Source organism: Cynocephalus volans, chromosome 8, assembly GCF_027409185.1.
Source record: "Cynocephalus volans isolate mCynVol1 chromosome 8, mCynVol1.pri, whole genome shotgun sequence".
Taxonomy (NCBI): Eukaryota; Metazoa; Chordata; class Mammalia; order Dermoptera; family Cynocephalidae; genus Cynocephalus; species Cynocephalus volans.
The window spans coordinates 747,331-773,485 of record NC_084467.1 but is presented as its reverse complement, the minus strand read 5'-3'; the positions used below and the strand labels follow the sequence as shown (position 1 = coordinate 773,485).

Below are 26,155 nucleotides of genomic sequence, written 5' to 3'. Positions count from 1 at the left end.
GCCAGCTCTAGGCTGCTGAATCCCCAGGTCCCGCCCCTGGGCTTGCTCTGAGAAGTTGCACAATCAGGGTCGGCTGAGGCAGCCACTGGCCTTGTTTTCTGGTCTCTGAAACGGGGAAGCGCTACTGCCAGCAATCCCAAAGTCCTGAGTAGACAAAGGCCTCCCTGGTCACAGACATGGGCACCTGCCAGAGTGCCCTTTAGAGGGGGCGCACAGGAATGGCGCTTGCTGAGTAACCTTGTGCTGATGACACGGTGCTCAGCATCTCTGAGGAGCAGATGACTGCACCCACTCCAGAAGGTTCTCCAGAGGCCTGGCACATTGCCTGGCACATAGGGTGTGCTCAACCTCAACTAGGCATTAGTAGTAGTATGCTAATGATCACATCCAAAAACACAGCTCAAGGCTTCTCCTCCTGTGGATGTGGCTGTTGATTGCTTTGGGGAAGCATTTGGGTTTTCAAAATTACCCATGGGGAAGTTACAGAGTTTAAGAAATCCCCCCAGTTCCTGCCATCCTTGCCCCACTTTCCGGTCACCCTTTGTGCCCTCCTTTGCACAGTCGTCCCAGAGCAGTGGTGCTGTTCTTTCCAGGAAGACATGGCCAGGCCGTGTTTCAGGTCTTCAGACACAGGCCTCAGGAGTCCTGGTCCAAAAGCAGCCTGACCACAGCAGGTACGGTATTGTCGGGAAGACAGGCAGAGGATCAAGTCCACACAGGGCCCGGCCGGGGCAAGGGGCCTTATGTTCCAGAGTACAGAGAAGGAATGAACATTTAGAAATGATGGATGGCACTTGGGGAGCTGCCGCGTTCAATCTACACTGACCTCAGCCATTCATAGCACTCACCCAGGGGCGAAGGATAAATTATTGGGACATTTGAGGCGCAAAGGCAGTAGTGGTGGTCTACCACTAGTTCATCAAGTGCCTGGGCTGGGTGGGGCCTGCAGTTCTATCAGACGCTACAAAGTCTGCTCCTGTGTCCTTGAACACTTCCTGCCTCCTCCGGGTCCTCCAGTCTGTGGGGTGCAGCACAGCACTGTTCCATGATCACCGCGAAGAGCCCCAGGCCACCGAGTCCTCTACTGCCAGTCTTGGGATCCCAAGCCCAGACCCCTGAGGTTGTGGTAGGTGTGCAAGAATTGCCTGGCGCTTGGGGGGGGTGTGAGGCCCAGTGTGCCAGGGACAGGACCACCCTCCTAGCTGCGTCCTGTCACACCCTGGTAATTAAGGAATCCGTGGGTGACAGTGTCAGTTTTCAAGGGACTCCTGCGTCCCCTGAAGCGCGCCCACCAGGCTCGCACACCTAAGCCCACGTGGTCCAGGAGACCCCCGCCCGCGACGGACGTGAGCGGGAGCTGGACGCTGGGCAGAGAGACCAGAGTCCCGCGGTCCCGGGGAGCGGAGGCCTGGACGTGGCTGGCGGGAGGGGAGGCGCGCTCCCAACCGGGCGGGTGAGTGGAGAGGAGGGGTCGGGGCGCTCCCGCTTCTCTTCCCCTTTGCCCCCCTTAGTCCGCCCACCCCGCCCCTTCCCCCTGGCCGCCCTTACCCCCGGCCGCCCTTACCCCCGGCCGCCCTTACCCCCGGGCGCCCTCCCCACGGAACTCGCCCCGGCCCTCGAGCCGGCCGGCGGGGCCAGCCGGGCGCCCGGCGGCTGCGCGTCCGCCCACGTGTGCGGGTGCGACGGGCGCATGCGCGGCAGACGCGCCTGCGCACTGGACGGCGGCGCATTGCTGTTCGGCGGCGCCGGCGCCGGCGCCGGTCCGGGCGGCCATGGGGCGGCGGGCGGCCGGGGCGCCGCGGGCCCCGTAACGACGGACAGCGGCGGCGGGGCGGCTGGGACCGCGGGCTCGGCCCAGCCCGGGGACGCCCCCGTAGACGCCCGCGGCAGCGGACGGTGAGTGCGCAGCGCGGCCCGCCCGCCCGCCGCCCGCGGTCTCTCGCCGGCCGGGCCGGCCTGGGGCGGCGGCGGGGCTGGGCCCTGCGCGGGGGCGGCGGGCGGGGTCCCGGGGCGCGCCTCAGCCGCTGGGAAACGCCGGTCCTCCCGGGCCCGGCCCCGCGTCCGGTCCCCCCGCGTCCCGGGCGCGCGCCGCTGCTCGTCGAGGCTTCCTCGTGCCTGAGGCGACGCGCCGGCCTGTCGCTTCCCTCTGCTCCGCGGAGCCCCGTTCAGGGGGCGGGCGGCCGAGAGCGGCTGGCACACGGGAAGGGGGTGCCTGCGATGAAGACCAGAAACCCAGAAACCGAGGCCTCGGTGTCCTTGCGTTCGGCACTTAAGAAAACGTGGGTTTCGCCTGAGAACGAGGGAGCAGGTGGTTCTCACGGACGCTGGTGGCCCTTCATCTGTTACCTCAGGGCTGTGGGCGGGTGGCCGGGAGCTGTGCCCCGCCTGCGCCCGGCTGAGCGGCCTTGCCACGGCAGGAGGGGGCGCTTCGCGCTGTTGGGCCTCTTCCAGCAGCTCCACTTTTACCACTTCTTAGTCTGTTGACAATCGCCGCCCGTTGACAGTCACCGCCCACTGATAGTCACCACCTATTGACAGTCGCCACCCACTGACAGTCACCACCTGTTGACAGTCACCGCCCTTTGACGGTCACCACCTATTGACAGTCGCCACCCACTGACAGTCACCACCTATTGACAGTCGCCACCCACTGACAGTCACCACCTATTGACAGCCACTGCCCATTGACGGTCACCACCTATTACTGACAGTCACCGCCCATTGACAGTCACCGCATGGCTTCAGTTGTCCCGGGCAAGTGGGTGTCAGTGATGTGATGGTCCGGATGGTCTGGCTTGTAACCCCAGATTCCATTTGTGCTGTTTGTGCTGGTGTCTTATCACTCATTAGCAGTGACTCCCGGCACACCATTGGGTGCTGCTAGACACGCATGAGAACAGGTAAATCATAGAAGCGTTTGGATTCTACAGACGGATAGTGAAAAGTGTTCAGAGAGAAAGGGCGAGGGTGGCCAGACAGTGTGTGATGGTTCCACACACTTTGTGACGTGGGAAAGACAGGTGATCGTGCCTGGCCTCACCATTCACAGCCACTCAGACCCTTGTTTCCACACCGGCCTGGAGAAGGTGCAGCCATACCTCTGGAAGGCCCCCTTCAGAGCTGCAGTCCTTTTAAGTTTATGAGGTTGCAGGATCAGGCTCTGTGGTCACACTGCCATAGAACTTTCCAGAAGGTCTTTCTGGGTTTATACTACACAGATCGAGTGCTACTTGTATCGCATCCTACCACACTCGGCATTATTTATTTGGGGGAGATAAGATGAGTAATTTAATAGGCACTGAGTGTTTTCTCCGAGCTCAGTCTTAACTAATGGATCAAACATTTCCCCATTTCTTTAACTAAATAACTTTTCCTTTTTATTCATTGTTTCAGTAAATATTTGTTGAGAGCCCACACTGGACCTCATGTATATGATGTTTGTAATTGTGTGCGTGTGACTTCGTTCATGTCCCTCGTACACTTATTGGCATCCTAATGCTCTCCTAGCCACTCTGCGTGAGTTCTTTATGAATGCTTTGCTATTGTGCACCAGTACCTTTTTTCTAATAAAACTTCCTCATGCAGAAGTTTTCTTCAAAATCAGATTCATGCTGTGAGGAATTTGAGCGCACTTGGATTGGCGTGGAATTCTCTGAAAGCCCATTTTAATGCCGTGCCCAGTACTTGCCAGGAAGTGCCAAAGTCCTTCCATAGCCCTGGGCGATGTTCCCACAGGCAGCCGCCACAGGCTCCGGGTTAGAATTGTGTCCCAAACAAACTTGACCTAAACACAAGTCCTGATTCACCATTGTCAAAGAAAATATGCTGTGGAGTGGAGACAATGTAAATTTATAAAGCTGATTTTAATATTTAATATAATTATTTTATGAATTAGTTTACTGCTAAGTTATCAAGTTAGTCTTTGCAAGTAAATATTAACAGAGCTTCTAGATGGTATATTGGTAATAGATGATTTTGAACATTTGCCTTTTGTGATTTTGATTGCTTTATCCTTTTTTATTTACTGTCTATTTTCAGATAATTATAGACTCACAGGAAGTTTTAAGAAATACTGCTGTACCCTTCACCTGTTTCCTCCAGGGTTAACATCTCATACCTTAGCAGTGCAATGTTAAAACCAGGGGATTGATGTTGGAAAAATACTGTTACCTAAACTACAGACCTTATTCAGATTTCACCAGTTTTATGTGTGTATATGCGTGTGGTTCTATGCAGTTTTACCTTTACCCCGTGAATAGGTTTCTGTTCCACCACCACTATCAAGACACAGACCTTCATCATACCAAGGCAGTCCCTCATGCCACCCTTTCACAGTTCCACCTCATTCTCATCCAGATCCCCTGGCAACCACTAATCTGGTCTTCATATCTGTAATTTTGTCATTTCTAGAATATTAAATAAATGGAATCATATAGTATGTAACCATCTGAGATTGTTTTTTTTCTCTCAGCAAAATTTGCCCTGCAATCCATCCAGACTGTTGCATGTATCAGTAGTCCGTTCCTGATATCGTTGAGTAGTCTTTTATTGTATGGATGTATCACAGTTTAACTGTTCACTGGCTGAAAGCCATTTGGACTAATTGCAGTTTGGAGCTGCTGTGAACATTTATGTACAGATTTTATGTGAACATAAGTTTTTATTTTTCTGGGATAGATGCCCAAGGTGCAATTGCTGGGTTGTATGTTTAGTTTTTATAAGAAACTGCCAGGCCGGCCCGTGGCTCACTCGGTACAGTGCGGTGCTGATAACACCAAGGCCACGGGTTCGGATCCTATATAGGGATGGCCAGTTTGCTCACTGGCTGAGCGTGGTGCTGACAGCACCAAGCCAAGGGTTGAGATCCCCTTACCGGTCATCTTTTAAAAAATAAAAAAAATAAAAAATAAAAATAAATAAAAAAAAAAAAAAGAAAGAAACTGCCGAACCGTTCTCCAGAGTGACCTTTTCACATTCCCACCAGCAATGTGTGAGCGATCCTGTTTCTCTGCAACCTCTCAAGCTTCTGTTTTATTACTGTTTTTTATTTTAGCCATTTTGTTAGGAGTATAGTGCTATCTCATTGTGATTTTAATTTGCATTTCCTGATGGCTAATGATGTTGAACACCTTTTCTGGTTCTGTTTACAACCTGTAGATCCTTTTTGGTCTGCTCATCTCTTTTGCCCATTTTCTAGTTGGACTGTTTGGTTTTTTTACTGCTGAGTGTTGAGAGTTCTTTTTATATTCTAGATACAAATCCTTTGTTGGATATATGGCTTGCAGATATTTTCTCCGGTCTGTAGCTTGTTTCATCCCCAGGGTCCTCCGCAGAGCAGAAGTTTCTAATTTTAATGAAGTTTAGTTTGTCGACTATTTTTCCTCTTATGGACTGTTCTTTCTGTGTCATTTCTAAAAAGTTTTCCTCTAGTCCTAGGTCCCGAAGATTTTCTCCTTTGTTTTCTCATGAAAGTTTTAGTTTTACGTTTAACATAATTGATTTGGATCCATTTTGAATTAATTCTGTGTGAGGTTTAGGTTGAGGTTACTTTTTTTGCCTGTGGATGTCTAATTGCTCCAGCACCTTTTGTTGAAAAGACTGTCTTTCCTCCATAGAGTTCCTTGTGTACCTTTGTCAAAAAATCACTTGGACGTGTTTGTGTAGGCCAGTTTGTGGGTGCTCTACTCTGTTCCATTGATCTGCGTTCCTGTCTTCCACCAGATACCACACAGTCTTGAGCATGGCTTTGTGGAAGATCCTAGGACTGTGTGCAGTGGCTCATGTTCCTTTATTTTTCTTTTAAGAAACTGTTTCAGTTATTCTAGTTCTTTTGCCTTTCCATGTAAATTTTAGAATAAGCTTATCTTTATCTACAGAAAGTCTTTCTGGAATTTTGATAGAAATTGCATTAAACCATAGATCAGTTTTGGGAGAATTGACATCTTTGCTATGTTGAATCGTCCAGTCTGTGAATCTGGGTCTCCATTTATTTAGACGTTCCTTGTCTTCTTTCATCAGTGTGTTGTTGTTCTCAGCATACAAGTCCTGTACGTGTTTTGTTGGATTTATATCTTCCAAGTATTTTTAAGTGATTGTAAATGATGCTGTATTTTCAATTTCGGTCTTCCTCTTTTTTGCCTTGTTGCAGGCTGGGACCTTCAGTGGCGTACTGAATAAGGGTGGTCCTTGCCTTGTTCCCAGCTTAAGGGGAAGGCATTCGTGTTTTCACCACCAGGTATGATGTCAGCTGTGGGTTTGTTTGTTTGTTTTCAGATGCTCTTTTTCAAGTTGAGGGAGCGCCCCTTTATTCCTCCTTGCTAAGGATTTTTATCATAAATATGTGTTGAATTTTGTCAGATACTTTTTGAGCATCAATTGGTAAAATCAGGTGATTTTTTTTCTTTACCCTTTTGATACAGTAGGTTGCATCAATTGAACCAGTTTTGCTTCCCTGGAATAAACCCACTTGGTGATTGGTTTATTGTTTTTATTTGTATAGCTTTTTAAGGTTAGTGAAGTGAGGCACTGGGAGTGAAGACATCTGTAACTGGCTGTGATCAATTCGTTGTCAACACCTCTGCACTCAGACCCGCCACTGTGTTTTGCTTTTTTGGGTTTTTTTGGTTTTGGTGGCTGGCTTAGAAGGAGATCCAGGGGCCGGCCCGTGGCTCACTCGGGAGAGTGTGGTGCTGGTAACACCAAGGCCACGGGTTCGGATCCCATATAGGGATGGCCGGTTCGCTCACTGGCTGAGCGTGGTGCTGACAACACCAAGACAAGGGTTAAGATCCCCTTACCGGTTATCTTTTAAAAAAATAAAATAAAATAAAATAATAATAATAATAATAAAAATTTAAAAAAAAAGAAGGAGATCCAAACCCTTGACTTTGGTTTTATCAGTACCACACTCTAACCAAGTGAGCTAAGCAGCCAGCCCTAAACATTATATATTGTGCATGTATTAAGGAGACTTTAGATAGGACAAAATATTACCCCAAAACTTAATTTCATTCTTTTTTGGGGGGGTCGGGGGGGTGCAGCTGGCTAGTCATTCTTAAGACATAAGTAGAAGCTGAGACAGCATTACCTACATGTTTAGCTATAGAATAAATTACATTCTGGTACTTTTCCGAGGAACAGCTTGAGGAGTTGATATAAAGTGATTTCGGCCTAGTTAATGTGGCTCTCTGGAAGACTTCTGCATTACATATTAAGCGTAGGAGTGGGGCTGGGAGGGTCATTCCTTTTATGGTAGGATCTTTCTTTTCCAAAGGACCTTCGTACATGGAAAGGAGCTCAAAGTACTACTTTGTTCAGTGCCAAATTTATATGACTTATTAACTGGTACATAAGACTTTGAAATTAAACTTTTAGGGTTGGCTGGTTGTTCAGCTGGTTGGAGCATGGTGATGAAAACACCAGGGGCAAGGGTTCGATCCCTGTACCGGCCAGCAGCCAAAACAAACATGCAAAAAAACAGTTAAACTTTTAGCATTGATTGCAGATATAAGATTTCCTCCAGCCATTTAAATTACAATTACATTTAATGATTTGTTCTTTTGAATATGTTACCCATAACATCAAACAAAATATGTAAAACTCCAATGATTATAAAATTACCATCCTTTGGAAAATTTCAACATCAAGGGGTTTAATTCATTTCTTCTCTTGTTGGGGTTATAGAACTCTTACTGATAATTATTTCTGTACCTTTCTGGAATGATAGCATTTTCCACATCCTTCTAGGATGGCACCATCACTGTCTGGCTCAGACTGTGCATTCAGTGTTTGGTGGTGAGGTGTGTGAGTGGCACACAGGGCCACAAGTGTCCCCGAGTGACTCCAGCTGTAGAGCTACACACTGAGCAGTTTCCACTGTTGTTTTATTCATATCATGTCTTAGACTTCCTTCAGTTCAGTGAGACTTTTTAAACCATGCCTTGCACCTGGGTTTTAGCTTGTTGTGACCTGGCCAGCTCCTCAAGTGTGGTCTTCAAGTTTTGTATGGCCAGAGTTTTGTAATCTGTTATCTGTAATTATTGCCCACAGATCTTATGTCTTACTAGAAACTTAGGTATGCTCTGGTAGGACATAATTTTAACTGAGAAGGAAGTAAGTCAGAGTCTGTGCAGCCATTTCTCCTCCCAGGACCTTTGGCTGGCTCCTGCCCTGTGCCCCTGTTTGGCCTCCCTTCTGGGTGGAGTCCTTTGTCTCTGTTCTCCAGGGGTCAGAGTATGGGCCTGGAAGCCACTGGCCGGGTGGTAGCTGCCTAGTCCAGTTTGTGGGCCCCAGGCAAGTGGCTCAGCCTGGCCATGCTTCAGTTAAGACGGGCCAAGGTCCTTGTTGGGCTGTGTTCCTGAGCTCGTGTGGTCTTGCGCAAGGTTCCACACTCCTACACCTGCCCAGCCTGGCTTCCCTGTCCCTGCTTGTCACCCTCCACAGATGGAGGAACTCCTGTGCAGAAGGGGCAGCGTGGCCTCAGCGTTGGCCTTTCCCTCCCACTGGGGTCAGTTGGAAATTAAAAACCTCTTCTTATGGTCACCCTTCTTTGTATGATGACTTTTTTGTATGATTTGCTGACTTTTCCTTTATGGATGCTTTCTCTCAGAATTCACTTGTTCCGGTTTTCTGTAATTATTTTCTTACTGAAGCTTACATGGTTGCAGCTTGGCTGATAGGGTCCTTAAGCTGCCTGTCTTGCCATTTTTTTGGTGACAAGTTCTAAATCCGAGACGGGGCATTACCTCTCAGGTAGCCAGTGGAGAACCCATTAGATTCCAGGATGCAGCCCGAATCTGCATGTGGGCAGGGTGGTTTGTCTCGAGGAAGCAGGATGGCTGCTGCGGGGCCTTTGTAACAGAACTCAAAATTATTTTTTTAATGATATTTCCTTTTAAAATCATTAGTTCCAGTTTCACTATAGCATTACTAGATTCCTTTTTATTTTGTTTTAATGAATACACTTTAAACTCATTTTTTTCACGGTACACCTACTTAGGTGGCTTTTAAATTATCTTGGCGTCTTTTTATAATCTCCATGGCTTGCTGACACTCTGGACAGTCTGACGATGTGTGGAGCCCCTGACTAAATGCAAACTCACAGGATAACGAGGGTCGCAACATGGCCTTGGTTTACTCACCCACAAAATGGATGTGAGCCATTGCAACACCCAGCAGTGAAAAGCGCGTTTCGTGACAAAGTGACAAAACTATATACAAAGGAAGCAAATGCAAGGTAGAGGACTGTGCACGCTGGAGGGAGCACACAGGTCAGTGTAAATTACTGTCAGCATTCTTGTATTCATGGTGGGGTATGATATGATTGAAAATAAAAGCTAACAAGGAAGAGGGCCTTGCGTGGCTCCCTGGTGAGTTCATGGCCTGATTCACGAGCCAGGATCTGTGTCCCTGAGGGCTGGTGAGCCCCACGCAGAGGCGAGTGGGGCAGGACGGGCGCCTGTCTCAGGATATCCAGGAGGTCAAGTAAACCAATGCCAGTGAAGCATTGGGACAGCCGAGGGACAGCAGGACAGCGAGGCACAGCAGAGGGACAGCTAGGAGTGTTTTTCTTTCAGACAGTTATTGTGATAAGGAGGTGGACACATCTATCCCTGTTTTTTCCCCCAAAATTCAGCTAGAATCTGCCTTCCTGCATCTCTTACCAGTGTGTCCTGTGCCATTTCAGACACTGCATGCTTTCCGGTGTCTGCCATCAGGCCCTCGAAATTGCTTTGGTCCCTGCCAGGACCAGTGTCTCTGGTGTCCAGTACTTGGTACGGCCGACTGGCCCTCCACCCTGAAGCCCTCACTGCTCTTGATTGTCAACTTTGTGCTTGTGGTTTTGTCCCAGACTCCTTTCCGCATCCCTTCCCTTGGCTCCTGAATGGGAACATGGCTCAGACTCAATCCTCGGGCCTTCTCCCCATGGGGAGTCTGTGTGCCCCTTGGCTGTCAGTGCTCACCATGTGCCTGTGGAGCCCAGAGTCTGTGGTCTGTCTCCCTCCCCATCCTAGAAGAGAAGCTACAGAAATTTTATTTTGCTCACATGCCAGAAAGTTGCCTTGCTGAATTCTGCGATAATTATATTCACATATAATTCATGATGGTATTGCCCGGGGGAGGTGAGCCACAGGTGGCTGGATGTTCAAGGCAGGAGCTAAGGAGACAGACCCCACGTGAAACTGTAGGGACAGGTAGTATCTGACAGGTGCTACAAAGGAAAGAAAAGCAAGAGTGGGGGCGGGCAGGTGTGTTCTGGGGAGCTGACGTTGGAGCGAAGATCTGGATGCAGGGCTTCCAGTGTGGGGATAGCACAACCGAGCCTTGCAGTCTCACACCGGTCCACTTGTGGATGCGCACCTTTGCTTCCTGGAGGGTGCCCCGGGAGTGGGATGGCTGGACTGGGTGGCGGCTGCAGTGCCAACACTTTAAGAAACTGCCCAACCGTTTTCCAAAGTGGCTGAGTTGTTTCCCCTTCCTGCGGACAGCATGGGAGCGCTCCAGCTCCTGCACATCCTTACCAGCCACTGGCGTACTCAGTTCTCTCGCATTCCAGCCATGCTGGTGGTTGTGGTGGGAACTTAGGTTTTCCTAATGACTGACGGTGCTGAGCATCTTCTCATGCGTGTTCACAGACAGTGTGTCGTCTCTGAGGAGGTGTCTGTTTATATCTTTTGCCTTTTTTTTTTTTTTTTTTTTTGCAGCTGGCCAGTATGGATATTTGAACCCATGACCTTGGTGTTATAAGGCTGTGCTCTAACCAACAGAGCTGACCGGCCAGTTGGCTCTTTTGCCCATTTTTAAGTTGGGTTGTTTTCTTATTGAATTTTGAGAGTTCTTTATATATTCTGGATTTAATGTTGTATCTGTGTTCAGCAAGTATTTTTTGTCAGTCTGTGGCTTGTATTTTCATTTTCATAACAGTGTCTTATGAATAGTAAGAGATTTTAGAGGCCATTAAGACTTTTTCCAATGCTTTTTCTAAAAGTTACAAAGTTTCGGTCCTTAAATTTAGCTCTGTAATGCAGGTTGAGCTAATCTCTGTATATGGTGTGAGTTTTGAGACTCATTTTGTCAGACATGGCTATCCAGTTTTTCCAGAAGTATTTGGTGAAAAGATTGTCCTCTCCTTGTTGAATCATCTAGCACCTCCATCAAAAATCCATTGACTGTGTATGTGGGGGTCTATATCTGGGCTGTCTGTTCTGTTTCCTTGAGCTTTATGCCTGTCTCGATGCCAACCCCAGACTGTCTGGTTTTCTGCAGCTTTACAACAGGTCATGAAATCGGGCAGTGTTTGCTCTTCAGCTTTGTTCGTTTTCAGAGTTCTTTAGCTGTTCTAGATCCTTTACATTACCATATTAATTTTAGTATCAGCTTGTCATTTCCTGTGGAAAAATCTGCTTGTGTTTTGTTTTTTGAGTTTGGGTAGAATCTGTAGATCAATTTTTAGAGCAATTTGGGGAGAACTGAGATCTTAGTATTTTCTCCAATCCATGAACATGGTGTGTCTGTCCATTTATTTAGGTTTCCTTTCATTTCTGTCAGCAGTGTTTTGTAGTTTTTATTGTATGTGTCTTTTGGGGGGGTGGGGGGCTGTCTAGTACAGGGACCTGAACCCATGACGTTAGTGTTATAACACTGCTCTCTAACCAGCTAAGCTACTGGCCGGCCCCTTATTATACACATCTTGTGCTTTTTGGTCAAATATATTCCTACACGTTTTATATTTTAATGCTATTGTAAATGGTATTTTAAAATCTCAATTTGCTATTGTTCATTGCTAATGTATAGAAATACAGTTAGTTTTTGTATATTGAATTTGCCTCCTGCAGCCTTGCTAATAAACTCACTCACTAGATATAGTTACTCTTCGTAGATTCCTTATGATTTCCCACATAGAATGTCATGTCACCTGCAGGTGAAGCTTCACTTCTTCTTCTGTCCTTTCGCTTTTGTCTGTGTTTCTTGCCTGGCTGCACTGGCTGTGGCCTCCAGTACGGTATTGAATAGGAGTGGTTGTATCAGACATGTTTTTGTGGGTTCTGGTTCTCACTGATTTCTTTATATATTTGGATAAAGCATCAGTGTCTCTCAAGCTAGGAGGATATTGATCCACTAGGGCAGTGTTGTCAACCCTAGCTAAACATTAGAATCACCTGTTAAAAATACCAGCACCTGGGCCATACCCTCAAATTCTGATTCATTTGGTCTAGATGGGCATAGGAATTCATGTTTTTTGAAGCTCCTCGGCTAGTTGTAAAGTGCAGCCAGGGTGGGAACCACAGCTGATGGAGAACAGGGAGGCCCTCACCTTTGACCCTAACCTAGGGTCCATGGTCTCGTCCGTTGTCCCCAGACTTCCCTTCTGCCCTCCTCGCTGCCATCCCATGCATCTTAGCTGTCTGGCTGCTGTAACTGCCACAGACTGGGAGGCTTGAGCAGCAGAAACTTATGTTCTCACAGTTGTGGAGGCTGGAAGGCCAAGATCAAGGTTCAGCTAATTGGGTTCCTGGTGCAGGCTCCTGACTCACATGCCCTCACGTCACCTCGCTTCTGTGCTCACGGGAGTGGGAGGAGGTAGGGGAAAGGGCTCTGGGGCCGCCTCCTGTAAGAACATTACTTCCTTAGAGGCCTCATCTCCAAATACAGCTACATGGGCGTTAGGGCTCCTGTGTATGAATTTGGGGGACATAAACATTCAGTTCGTAATGCCCCATTTACCCTTCCTGATGCCAGCATCCACCTCGTCCTCAGTTTGTTAAGGTTTTTTTCTTTGAGGAAGAATGTTTGGCTTTATTGTGTATGTCATAGCCTCTGTCGAGGTGATCTCACTGTGTCCTTTGCTTACAGATGGAGTGGGCTGTGTTCAGCCTGCCTGGTCATAGGCATCACCCATGCTGCACTCAGGAGGGTCTGCCTCAGTGTTCCCGAGCAAGAACCCCTTGTGCTTTGCTGTGCTCTGCCCTGTCACCCCCTTGGCAGGCGCTGGCTTCTCAAAGAGGACAGCAGGCCTGGCTCGTCTGCAGCAGCGAGTCCTCTGTCCTCATCCCTCTCTTGAGTCACCATGGTGATTTTCAAAGGAACCCTGATCCAAGTTTTCTAGTTTGTGAGTGTGTTTGTTTCAATCCCCCAGTCTAAACCATGGTCTACTTACTATAGCTTTCCTCCACACCCTGTTCTTCCTTTTTTGTCTTTAGATGTAAAGTTTCTGCCTCTTCTGCTTTTCTTAGGATTGTTTTATTGTGTTCTAGCTTTACCGAATTAAATGCTTGGTCCATTAGTTTTCATGCTCAGGAATTTCAGTGCAGCTTTAGTGGGTTGAGTCGACTCTGGCTTGGTGTTCACGTGATTCCTGTAGTCTGTGTATTCTGTATGTGGTTCTGACACTCACCTTGATCCCTCAGTTGGTTAGGAGAAAGTTCAAAAACTCCCAAACGGTCGGAGGGTTTTTGTTTCTCGTTTTATCTTTTCCCTGTTTGGTTGTATTGTAGTCAGAGCGTGACCATTCACTCCTTTTTGGAATTTGAAGTTTTATTTGAGGCTTACTGTAGCTCAGTTTATGTACAGGTAAATGTTTCATTGGTGCTGGATGAAAAAGTAGACTGCTTGCAGGGTGTGGAGTTCAGTACGTAGCCGCCAGTTCAGTCTTATTAGTTACATATATTCAGCTTTTCTGGACTGTGAATTATTTGAAATTGCACATCTGTGTTGCTTCCCTCTTGTTTCAGTGTGTTGTCTATGTGTGACTTTCTGTTTCGACCTTTCCTGTTTGGCAATGAGGGCTCCTTTGCCGCGCATAGCATCCTCCTCCCCAAGGGTGACCGCTTTGTCTGGTTGTGATGGAAATGCTCTGGCTTTGTTGTTTTGCTTGTCCTTTGACTTTTAGCTCTTCTAGATTCATTCAAACACCACAAAGAGGTTCCTGAGTTCTTAAGTATCTCTGGGATGGAAGCAGCCTATTTTCAAAGTTCTTTGATAAAGTGGGCTCTGGCAACTTTTTCCCTAAATGAAACGGTTGTATAAGTGTGCGTATACACTATTGTTGCTTTTGCATGTGTATCTGTTTTACTTATTTATTCTGTTAGGTTAAGGCATCAGTGTTTCTCTGACCAAAGTTCTCACTGGGCAACTGTGGAGATGGAGCCAGAGAAGATGAGACCGATCAAGGAACCGAGTGCTGACCCGGCCTCGGTCTGCTGTGCCACGTGCCACAGGGACGAGACCTGGACCTATGGCCACCCCATCCGGGGCCGGGCCAAGTCCCGCAGCCTGTCTGCCTCCCCCGCACTGGGCAGCACTAAGGAGTTCAGGTACGACCAGGAAGGCCCTCTTCTCCCTCCCCTCCTTCTCTGAGTAAGATGTGCAGATGTGCACGAGTGCATCATGTCCAGGGTAGGGACGTGCGTGTCCACAGGGCCATGCACAGAGCCGCTCACTGGAGCCACCCTGACTTGTGGCATTAGGTGAGAGGGACCCTGAGGAGCAGGTGCATGTACTCTGCAAAAGGTGTCTGTGGTGTGAGGGGACCTCGCTCTGGGCTTCTGCTGGCTCTGAGAGTCTGGCAGCGGTGGGCCCTATGACACTCTTGCCGTGCGTCAGCCCCTCCCCTTGCCCGTCCCCTGGCGTGTCTGTGGTGTGCTCTTGCACAACGCCACTTGAGCAACAGCCTCGGTTCCGTGCGCAGGCCGCCTGCCAGCACAGAGCTGGGATGGCACCTGGGGACGCTGCTCTCCTTCTGGTGGTGGTGAGTGCGGTGAGTTTCAGGGGGGAGTGTGCCAGAGGCTTGTGTTGCCTCCAAAGCAAGGGCCACAGGGGATTTTTGGTGAGAAGTCATTTTTACAGCATGTAGTCTTACCAGGTGAGATGGAAGAACTACAGAGCCTCTGGCTTGGTGGGCCGCAGGTACAGCTACAAAGTTTCCTATTCAGGGGGTTGCTGCATGAGCCGCACGTTCGCACAGGACTGCGTGCACAGCCCTGTCAGGGCAGCTTCTCTTAAGCTTGTGGTCCCGTACTCCCAGGCCACTACAGCGCAGCACTGCGTGCTCTTGACAGTTCTGTTTCAGAGGACGTTGAACCTGATGTGGTGGCAGTGGGTCAAAGGCAGCCTCTGTTGTGACAGTTGCCATCAGGGCTGGGAAGAAGGGTGTGGTGTGCTCAAACACAGCCTGTCTTCTGAGGAACAGAGATGAAATGTACGTGCCCACTTAGAAAACATGTTGTTTTCTGCAGGCACTAAACTACATTTCCAATCATCTTTTAAGTCCCTAAATAAAGCTCTTATTTTGTAACATATTTAATAATTTTTAAAAGACCTAAGTGAACAAATCTAGTATATACTTAAGTCCAAAAAGGCCCCAGGGTGTGGTGACGGCCACCCAAATGACCACTGTTCTTGTCAGCGTGGCACAGCCTTGGCCAGACCCCAGGACTCTCATGTGGGTTGCCCGTCCCTTGTGAGACGTGGAAAACCTTTTCTCTGCACTGGGGTGTGAAGATGCTGTTGAGCCACAACACTGGCTGGTGGGAAGGAAGTGCGTGTGCCGCTCAGGTGCGCTGCTTTGCCACAGCACCCAGTGTGCAGCGGGAGGCCTCTGGGAGGCCCTCGAGGCTGGCGTGGCCTGGTTGGCGCTCTGGCCACAGTAGAAGCGTCCCAATCACACATAGGAAGGGCAGTCGCAGGGCTACTGTGGCCTGTTGCTGGAAGGGACACTGGGCCCCCGAGAAGGGTGGGGGCCCTGAGTGGTATCACTCCCAGCACGCTCAGGTGATCGGATCATGGCTGGTCTTTTTCCAATTATTGGAAAAATTGGGCTGCTCAACTAGTGTCTTTCTTATTGTCATGTATAATTCTGAGTGAACGTTTTTTCTTAGAATTTTAATCTAAATGATTTATTTTGTTTGTTTTTTGGCGGCTGGTCAGTGCAGGGGTCCAGACCCTGGACCCTGGTGTGATGAGCTCCACGCTCTAACCACTGAGCAACTGGCCAGCCCCGATCTAGATTATTCGGAGATGGTTTCTAAGATCTTGATTCCCACATGCAGACCCAAAGACTAGCCCTGAGAGACACTGTCTGAATTCAGATTCCCAGGCCTGTCCCGCGGTCACATGTCCCTTGCTCTGGGCTCAAGCCTGCGCCTCTCGCTGGTTGGGCTCATTGTTCTAAGGAGCATGTTCAGATTGCCTCGCTGTGTCCCTAGCTGCTGTCGCATGTGGTGCTCCAGTGCAGCACCACGGACCAAGGCGGGATCTTCTGGGACTGTTGTGTGGGTGCTGGGCAAATGATGGCGTTACTATCACTTGAATTACACCTGCATCTTAGAATCTGATGTGATCTGTATCTGTCTGTCACACATCTACGTGTTAAAGCTCTGCCAGCCACTCTCACAGCACCTGTGTGCCCTCTCCCCACAGGAGAACGCGCTCTCTACACGGGCCGTGCCCGGTGACCACTTTTGGACCAAAGGCCTGTGTGCTGCAGAACCCCCAGACCATCATGTAAGTCCACTGGGGCCACGGAGACACCAGGTGGGGGGCCTCCCTTGGGAGCATGCGTGTTGTTGTGGGAGTGCTGTATTGTGGAAGACTCTGACAGCGAGAAGTGCGTGTTGAATTCATTTTGACAAAGAGCCACATGGGCGTCTTCACCGAATCCCCTGGAGTGCAGGGCATCGAATGGAGGCTCACAGATGAGGCTTCTCCTCTGGCCTTGAGAAAGTGGACAGCGGACGGCCAGGGTCATGACCAGGTGGACAGGTCCCAGCCCTGGGGTCTATGTTTCGGGCATGGCAGGGTTGAGTGGCCGTCAACATAAGAAATTTAGAGCTACTTTTTCGTTTCTAACAGTTAAGAACTCTGGGGGGGAAACTGACTATGTCCCATTCTAATAAGTTATTCCAAAACTATAGACACATTAATTGGCTTGTTTTTTCAATTTGATTTTACTTGTTTAAGAGATACTCCGCCTTGCAGGCGCTGTGGCTTGGTGGGTAAGTGTGTCCTGTGCACCCCGCTGAGCCGTGTGCTCACATGAGTAGCCTCGACGCCCTGGAAGAGGAGCTACTTACAAGCTTAGCGATTAGTGTTATTTCATTGTACTCTTGATCTTTAATGACTCTCCATCAGTCCAGCCTCTTCTGTTTATATTAAATGGTTCTAAAAGGGCGAATGCTTTGTTAATATGTTCAGTATGGTCGTCTAATTGTGGTTTATGTCTTATGGGAAAAAAACACTAAAATGATCCATCTGGTATCAGTGCTTCACGTTTAAGAAATGAGAGTTCCAGCTCAGCTCCGAGAGTTGGGTTCTGCACCTTGCATCGGTCCTCACTGCCCCTTCTCCAGATGGGCTTCGTTGTTGTGCCTCTGAAATTGGCCTTTATGCAGAACACACCCCCCAGGGCCTCCTTCAGGAAGTCCTGGGTATTTCACATTCTGCTAGGCAGGTTTGGGTGTGGTTCTGTGAGGGATATTACTGTGATTGTCAGGTAAAAAGAATAACTTGAGGGTGTAAAATGGAAAAGATCAGATCATGTGTTGCTTTTCCTTGAACAGGCAGGCACCATGTATAGTAGGGGCTGGAGGTGTACGGTGGGGACTGAGGCATAGCAGCTCTGAGTCCCTTACAACAGCACGGTTCCCACACAACACATGCCATGCCCCTGGGCCCCCCCACTGAGCTGTTTGCTGGAGGTCAGGTGAGGGGACAGCAGAGGCACCCATTCTGGCACCTGCAGGTCATCCCAGAAAATGCTTTGCAGACTGTGACATGTTATGCCAGTGTGAATCCAGCAACGTGGTCTGCTCTGCATCCTGCAGCTGCTGAGGGTGGCCCCTGAGGACTGAAGTAACTCTGGTGTTAGTGCTTTTTAGGCAAAAAGCTGTCAGTGCCCGTTGGTTCCAGGAGCTGTCTGTGACCTGTCTAGTTACTGCTGCCAAATGTGGGGGGGTCTCGACCCTTTGTTTGCCTCCCCAACATGGTCCAGCCACAGATGCTGTCATCGTGACTCCAGAACACACCCCAGTGGTCACAGCTGCCCTGTTGCCAGGCCGCTGTCTGCCACATGGACTCCTAACCACCTGCTGCAGGCCCACAGTCCATTCGTCCCTTCCCTGCACCGGCCACCCAAGGCTCCCCACAACCTCACCCAGTCCAGCCTGGCGGCCAGTGCTCACCCAGTGTCCCCCGGGACCTCCCACCCCCACCTTCCTGTGTGTGCCCGCACTCCAGACTGGTGTCCTCGGCCTTTCACCAGCAGCCTGCAGGCCCCTTCTGCATTTCATGGTCTCAGCAGTGCTGCCCCGTGCTGCTCACCATCTCGGCCTGAGTGCCACCTTGAAGTGACCTCTCCTACTGCCCAGCCTTAATTAGCCATCAGTTCCTCTGGGCCAGCCCAGGATTGCTGTCTGAGGTGTGTGTGTGTTCTGCTCGTGACCCTGGCCCTGGAGACGCTCCTCAGGCTGGGACACAGGGTGGTGGTGACTGTTCCCGCATTCAGTCAGCCCCGAGCAGGAGGGTGTAGGGCAAGGGGCAAGGGGCAAGGGGCCTCCTTTCCCGGCTCCAAGCTCTGCATCTCTGAGACCATAACCTTTGGGGGCAGGACTCTTACCCACTCACATCTACACCTCTTCCCAGTGCCTTATGTGGTTGGGGACATGGATTAAACCTAACACTTTCCCTAACATTAAAAAATAATATATTGTAGACTGTTGATTATGAGGAACTTCTACTTCTTGCTCAATTGTCCAAGATGTCACTGTGAACACGTTCTCTGTTACTTGGGATATGTGGGATTGCCAACGTCTGCGAGTTCATATGGGTCTCACTTGGGTCTGTCCCTGTTGGGTACCCACAACCCCATGGGCCTGGAAGGGTCAGCATCCCATTTTGCAGGTGACACAACAGCAGGTTGAGGGACCGGTTTGTGGTCACAGGGAGGGATTGGAGCCCAGGCAGTGCAGGACAGCACTGCAAATGGCCCTGGCTGGGCATAGCTGACCCTCAGGGCTGGAAGGTTCACAGGCCAGGCCCGCCTTGGGCTGTGTTGACATGTAGGAAGGACAGCCAGGGCGGGCCGTGTGCAGGGTGGGGGCTTCACTGTCTGACTCGGCCAGAGGGCCCGCCTGTGCTCCCTTGAGGCCTGTAGCCAAGTAGAGTGACAGTCTCAGAGTGAACGCCCTTCCACCTGGCCATGGCCTGAGAACAACACCTCCCACGGGCGAGCCGGTTCCACAGGCCTGAGCAGCGGCTGGCAGGGGCTGGACTGCGGGGGCCTGGCCCTGGCCCTGCCTGTGGGCAGCGGGGGCAGAGGCTTGTCCCAGGAGCTCAGGTGAGAGCAGGGAGTTGAATGTGACCTCTTTGCTGTTAAAGGTGACCCTGAGAATTTTTTTTGTAAGTGGGTAATTAGGCAAGAAGGCTGTGGGTTTTTTTGTTTGATTTCTATAGCTTTAGGAAGCTCTTTTGACTTAGTTGTTTTCCTAAAACTTTTAACAAGTCACTTTACAATTACGTTTTGCTTTCAGTTTTGAGGATTCAGAAATTAGGCTTAGAGCGTGAGTGCACGGGCAGGAGAAAGCTGGTGAGGCAGGGCTGCGCTACACCCCCATCGTCCGCACAGTGTGGCCGCAGTGCAGCGGGCACCCCAGCCGTCCCCCAGCAGGCGGGGGCCTCCTGGTGATTGGGGCAGCGGTGATGCTCACCGAGGGCGTCAAGAGTGACCCCTCACCTCCCAAAAGCGCCTGGAAAGGGTGAGTGCTGGGCAGGTGTGGACGGCAGGACGAGTCCCCATGCTCCTCCGCTCTGATACCAGCGGTTTGTGTCACAGTTTCGAACGTGGTTAGTGGGACTGTCGAGTTCCCAGGGAAGTCTTCCCAGCAGGGCATGATTTGCAGGTTCTGGATCGGGCGGCTGGCACCGGGAAGGGGGGTCTTGCTGCTTGCTGCTGGCTCTGCTATTTCCAGCACTTGCCCAGTGGGGCTGAGGGCAGGCAGCACGGAGCTGAGGTGAGCCCTGACTGTGGTGCCGGGCTCCACAGACCAGGCAGATGAGCTTGTTCGCCTCGGTGTTCCGGGTGGTGACGGGCTGGACTGGGATATTTCCTGTGACTTGTGCAGTACTGGGAATCACAGCTGGGTGGGCCTTGCCACTAGAGAGATGCCCTCAGCCCAGCACCTGCTGCACAGTGTGGTGACCAAGGCAGAGGGCTGCAGAAGCTGGCAAGGCCATCATCCTCAGCAGGGCTACTAAGCCAGTGCTTTCTTCTGTGAAAATTAAGGGTGAACCAAGTTCACCAGTGACATAGGTGCGTGCAAAGCAGGAAGCATATGTCCTGAGGGGCCCTGGGTCTGTGTGAGACCAGAAAATATGTGTAGTGGGTCTTGGGGGCCAGGCTGGTTGGTTGGACGTTTATGAGAAGCCTGGCATTCAGTGGGCGTGGAGTGAGCACCAGGCAAAGCGCAGCCAAGGCTTGGACTCCCCTAGTCGGTTCTGTAAGCAATCTCTGTTCCAAAGGAGCTGGCGGTGGGTGTCATTAAGGAGCAGAGCAACAAGCATATATGAGGTCGGGCCCTGCACGTGAGCGGTGAGTGCCTGGCCACGTGGCCTGAGCCTGCTTGTGAAGGTCTGAGCAGGGCAGGGCCTTCCAGGCGGGGACTGCTGAGAGTCCCTGGCCCTGAGAGTCCCTCATGCCCAGCCCCCTCCATCACTCAGGATCCCATTGAACCCTGGCGCTGCTCTTGTGGAGAGGGCCAGGCGGCGTGGGGCAGGGGCTGCTGGTACTGCCCCACCCTCGTGGTGATCGCTGTTGAGTGCCTTTGTCCAGGAGTTGAAAACACATTTTTAAAGACTCCTTTTCTTTCCCAAGTCATAGGCCTTTCTCCTCGAGGGAAGGGTCACTGCTGGCGTGAACACTTCTGTCCACCCCACAGGCACATTCAGGACCCTGCGCGGCAGCGGCTGACGTGGAACAAGTCTCCAAAGAGCGTTCTCGTCATCAAGAAGATCCGCGATGCCAGCCTGCTGCAGCCCTTTAAGGAGCTCTGCACGTACCTCATGGAGGCAAGCTGGGTGCCCCAACGGGGGGAGGGCGCTGGCAGACTGCCGTCTGCCTCTGCTCCGAGAGATGCAGGAGCACACAGGCCTGCATGCAGCCAGGTGTCAGGCTGTCTGTGCTGCAGTGACAGAGTGCCACAGTCCGGTGACTTGTAGTAAACAAGCACATTGGCTTATGGTTCTGGAGCCTGGAAATCCAAGGTCAAGGGGCTGCATCTGGTGAGGGCTTCTTGCCGCATCATGCATGGCGGAAGGGCAGAGAGAGAGAGAGCAAGGGGGCTGAACCCCTCCAGCAGTGACAGCATTAGTCCATCTGTGACGGCCGAGCCCTAGGCCCATCACCTCTTAAAGTTCTCCTCTTCATATTGTTACCTCGGTGAGGAAGTTTCAGCTGAGTTTGGGAGGGGCAGACATTTGAACCATAGCACCAGGTCTCTGATTCCAGAGCCCATGAGGTCCAAAAGCTCACAGGAGCAGGGTGGCCTCCATGCCACACTCCAGGAGCCCCAGCAAGGTGTGAGTCCACAGGAAAGTGAGCAGACTGGGAACTGTGCAGGCCGAGGAGTAAACCTTTTCATGCCATCAGAAAGTACAAAGCCCCAGAGGGAGCTTCTGGAAAGACCAGCATGATCCAGGCGGGGGTAGGAGCGATGTGGGGTCGGGTGGGCTCCATGGGCTCACTGCATGCTCGGCTTTCAGGAAAACAACATGATTGTGTATGTGGAAAAGAAAGTGCTAGAAGACCCTGCCATAGTCAGTGATGAAAACTTTGGACCAGTGAAGAAGAAATTCTGCACTTTCCGAGAAGGTGAGCCATCGTTTGGCTCTGTCGGGGTTGGTCAGGTGTGGTTCCCCACACCTAACAGAAGCTTCTGGCAGGGGGCTACTGTGTGAAAGCCTTTTCTTGTTTTTGTTTTTATGTTTTCTAGATTATGACGACATTTCCAATCAGATAGACTTCATCATATGCCTGGGGGGGGACGGGACCCTGCTCTATGCTTCCTCGCTTTTCCAGGTGAAGCTCGGCGTCCTGGGATGGAGGGCGTTCCAGTCCGAGGTGCCGTGTGGGGAGGCGCTCTCAGAGTGTGCCCCCGCCTCTGTCCTCTCCGTCTTGTAGCTTTACGCCCTGGGGTGAGGAGATTTCCAGTGTTCTTACTCTGACGCAGGCTGAACTGTTTTTCAGTCCAGCTCTTTAGCAATAGAGTGAGTGTGCAGACAGTGCCCTGCAGTGTGTCTGCGGCTGTCTGGCCCTCCACAGCTGTGGTAGGCAGGAGTCTCTGTCCTCACAGGGGGCCAACTGCAAGTGCAGTGCAGCAGGGCAGGGCAGGTGGGCGAGCGGCTGCAGGTGCACAGCGGGCCTCCTTGAGGGATGCCAGCACCGCCAGGCTGGCTGGCAGGGAGCGAGGGCGGGCCAGCGGGCAGTGGGGACACACCACCAAGTCAGAGCTGGGGATGGCCAGGAGCCACTCAGGACAAGAGGAAGGGGTGCAGGGCAGCGGTTCCCCAAGCAGAGCGGCCCTCACCCGCAGCCGGCCCCTGCGTGCCTCCCTCATCTCGCGGGCTGTTCCTGTCCTCCGTGAGCAGCTGGCTGGCCGGTCTTGCTTTTGTGTCTTCTCGACGTTCCCCCACGTCCCGCTTCTCCCCACTGGCATGCCAACAGTGACCTGTGCTCACTCACACACATGCCCAGCCCCCTCCAGGCAGCATCAGGGTATGAGCCCTGGAGCTGAGCCCCACACAGATAGGTCCCTTCCCCAAAGGGCTAGGCGGTGCCGCGGACAACTTGGGTGGCTGCTGAGTGGCCTCTCCCCGTGGGCTCACAGGGCAGTGTGCCTCCAGTCATGGCGTTCCACCTGGGCTCCCTGGGCTTCCTGACCCCATTCAACTTCGAGAACTTTCAGGACCAAGTTACTCAGGTGATCGAGGGTAAGTTGGAATGTCGTGGAGCCCCGAAGCCACTCTGAACGTGGGACTGCCCTCCCCTGGGCTGTGGTTTTTGTGGTTTTTGCTCTTTTTATTTAATGGTGCATAGAGCGACATTTAAAAGTTTCGTATTCTACATTTTGAATGGTTCAGCCATTTTTTACGGACGTTGAGAAGTTTCAACAGGTCACAGGGTGAAGCCACCGTGTGTGTTCGGTAGACGCGAAGCCACAGAAATGTCACTCTTGACTTGGGGGGTGGGTCTCTGCTTCCTCAGGGGTGGGGTCCCCAACCCCCACTGACCTCCCTGGGCTGCGGCCCCCTGACCCACACCGACTTCCCTGGGCTGTGGCACCCTGACCCCCGCTGCCCCCAGGGAACGCAGCTGTTGTCCTCCGGAGCCGGCTGAAGGTCCGAGTGGTGAAGGAACTCCGGGGCAGGAAGACGACCGTCCACAACGGGCTCGGCGAGAGCAGTGTGCCGGCCCCAGGCCTGCATGCAGAAGTCGGGAAGCGGGCCGTGCAGTACCAGGTCTGCGGATACATCCTGGCGAGGGGGCCTGGGGTGGGAGGAACCTGGGGCTGGACCCCGTGGAGGAGCTCGCACGCTGTCCTCAGGACGAGGATCGTCCAGGAGCCCAGGGTAGACACAGGTGCCGGCGCTTGTGCTGCCCCTCTGAGCACGCAGGGCCTTGCCGTCCCCTCCAGGTCTTGAATGAGGTGGTGATCGACAGAGGCCCCTCCTCCTACCTGTCCAACGTGGATGTCTACCTGGACGGACACCTCATCACCACGGTGCAGGGTGACGGTAAGGCCCAAGTTACCGTCATAGGGCCCTGAGCGTCCTGCAGGGCGGAGAGTGACACCTGCCCCTGTCCCCGTCAGGAGTGATCGTGTCCACCCCGACGGGCAGCACAGCATATGCAGCCGCAGCTGGGGCCTCGATGATCCACCCCAACGTGCCGGCCATCATGATCACGCCCATCTGCCCCCACTCGCTGTCATTCCGGCCTATTGTGGTCCCCGCAGGGGTTGAGCTGAAGGTCAGAGCCAGCGCCCTCTGCCTTTTCCCGTTTGTGAGCCGTTCGACCTCATGCCAAGGACAAGGAGCCATGGGACCTGGTGCCCTGGCCCTGCGGTGCTGCCCTTGGATCGGAAGGGGCTTCGCACCCATTGTTTGTGGCTGGCAGTGCTGAGAGTGGGCCAGCCCCTCACAGTCTCTCTCGGCTGCCTGGGGTGGGACATTGCACGTCTGGCAACCCCAGGTGAGGAAAGATCCACACCCGGGCAGCCCTCAGGGTCTCTGTCCTGGAGTCTGGCCGACTTCCTTATCATCACCCTAACCTCTGTTCATTTCCTGCCCTAGCGCCCCTGCAGGCTACTCCAAGCCAGTGTGCCCCTGGCCGTGCACTCTGGTGGGTGGGCCACGTCGGCCAGACGTGGTGGGAGCTCTCCGTGGCACCAAAGCTGGCTCTGTACTGGCTGGCGCTGGGGCCTCCGGCGAGCACCCAGGGGTGGGGGCCCCAGGAGTGCATTCCCCCCACAGCCCAGGGCCCACACCTGTCTCTGCTTGATCCCTGCAGATCATGCTGTCACCAGAAGCAAGGAACACTGCCTGGGTGTCTTTTGACGGACGAAAGAGACAGGAGATCCGCCATGGAGACAGGTGTGGGGCCATGGCTGCTCTGGGTACTGCCTGCTGACCTGGTCCCGTGGTGGGTCGTGCCTGCTCACTCCTGGCAGCCTGTAGGCAAAGTACTGCCACCTGGGCCTTGTTCCCCGGGCTTCGCATTGTCACAGGAGGGGGGACTGTGCCTGGAGGCAGGACTGGCCCCAACTGAGGCCAGGGTGCGTCACCTCAAGCACTCAGCTCTGACGGCTGCCTGTCACCCACTGCACATGAGGGCAATGGATCCTTATCCCTCACCCCTGCCCTTCCCTGATATAGGCTCACCCAGGATGGCCCTCCCAGGCCTGGGGGTGCTGTCCAGCAGCAGGAGTGTAGTGTCCCAGGTCCTAGGGTGGGCTGAAGGAAGCTCATGGCTCTGTCCCAGCATCCTCTGAGTGCCCACCTGGTGCCTGCCTCGGGTAGAGGCTGCCCAGCCCCTGGAGGGATCAGAAACCTGGGGCCAGGCCACCCTGGTAGAGGTCTTGGCCTGGGGCAGGTAGGTCAGGCGTGGCTCGGGCCAGCTCTGGCAGGTGCCGCGGCTCAGCTGCTCGGGGCTCATGCACGCTGTGCTGCTTTCTCCCGCTCCCCAGCATCAGCATCACTACCTCCTGCTACCCGGTGCCCTCCATCTGTGTCCAAGACCCTGTGAGTGACTGGTTCGAGAGCCTGGCCCAGTGTCTGCACTGGAACGTGCGGAAGAAGCAAGCCCACTTCCCGGACGAGGACGGCGAGGATGGCTAGCTGCGCTGCTGTGCAGGCTCAGCACCAGGGCCCAGGGTCCCTCCCACACACCCTCTTGGGACAGACCGCCCGTGCTGCTGTAAGGGTCGTGAGCACCTGCGGGCCTTCGGCCTCACGTCGCTTCTGTCGCTTCGGTCACAGCCGGGAAGAACCTGGTCTGCCTTTGTCGACCAGATCAGCTGTTTTTTAACATTTTAAATCTGACTCTTTTTTTGCATTTCTAAAGAAGCAAAGTGGGGAATGGGCTGGGGTCTCCACCTAGATACGCGCACGCGGTCCCTGTCCAGGGGCACGGGCTCTTTGTAATTCCAAGTCAGGAAACTTTTCTATAAATCAGTCTGCTGAAATTCAGAGGGGGCCAGAGGTATTGATCTGCCCTTTGATGTGGAAAATAAATGTTTCAGCCAAACACCTTCCTTTAGCGTGGGTGCTTCTCCCCTAAAGCTCCTTGCAGGAAACCGTCAGGCAGAGGCTCAGTGAAGGGAGCAAGTTGCAGGTGACTGGCAGGCAGGTTTGGAGAAGGCTGGGTGCATGTCCCCCGTCCCTGTGCTGACTCTGACTGGACCAGTCCAGGTCCCCAACCCTCTGGTTCTCTCTCGGACGCCGCGTGGCCCCTGCGAGCGTGGCGGTGGCCATGCCGGGAGGGCAGGGAGGCCTCGCGGTGTTCCCACACATTGCCCATGCGCCAGGGTGCTGGCACCAGCTCCTGAGAGGATATTTCAAATCCTGTGTGTCTTTTTAGAGACCTTTTAGACTTTCTGAAGTGCTGTGT

General features: G+C 52.3%; 1 protein-coding gene across 2 annotated transcripts; it reads left to right on the top strand.

The window, feature by feature from the left end:
- Nucleotides 1–1,779: 1,779 nt before the first annotated feature.
- NADK (NAD kinase) lies at nucleotides 1,780–25,734 on the top strand. 2 transcript variants are annotated; one of them, XM_063106188.1, is made up of 12 exons: nucleotides 1,780–1,896; nucleotides 14,088–14,312; nucleotides 16,417–16,500; nucleotides 20,928–21,057; nucleotides 21,751–21,859; nucleotides 21,981–22,066; nucleotides 22,875–22,977; nucleotides 23,351–23,505; nucleotides 23,682–23,781; nucleotides 23,859–24,016; nucleotides 24,557–24,639; nucleotides 25,233–25,734. In XM_063106188.1, the coding sequence occupies exons 2-12, from the start codon at nucleotides 14,140–14,142 to the stop codon at nucleotides 25,381–25,383; spliced, it is 1,332 nt and encodes a 443-aa protein (XP_062962258.1). In that variant the 5' UTR covers nucleotides 1,780–1,896; nucleotides 14,088–14,139; the 3' UTR covers nucleotides 25,384–25,734. The 2 variants fall into 2 exon arrangements, with proteins under 2 accessions (XP_062962258.1, XP_062962259.1); XM_063106189.1 differs by lacking the exon at nucleotides 14,088–14,312.
- Nucleotides 25,735–26,155: the final 421 nt, after the last annotated feature.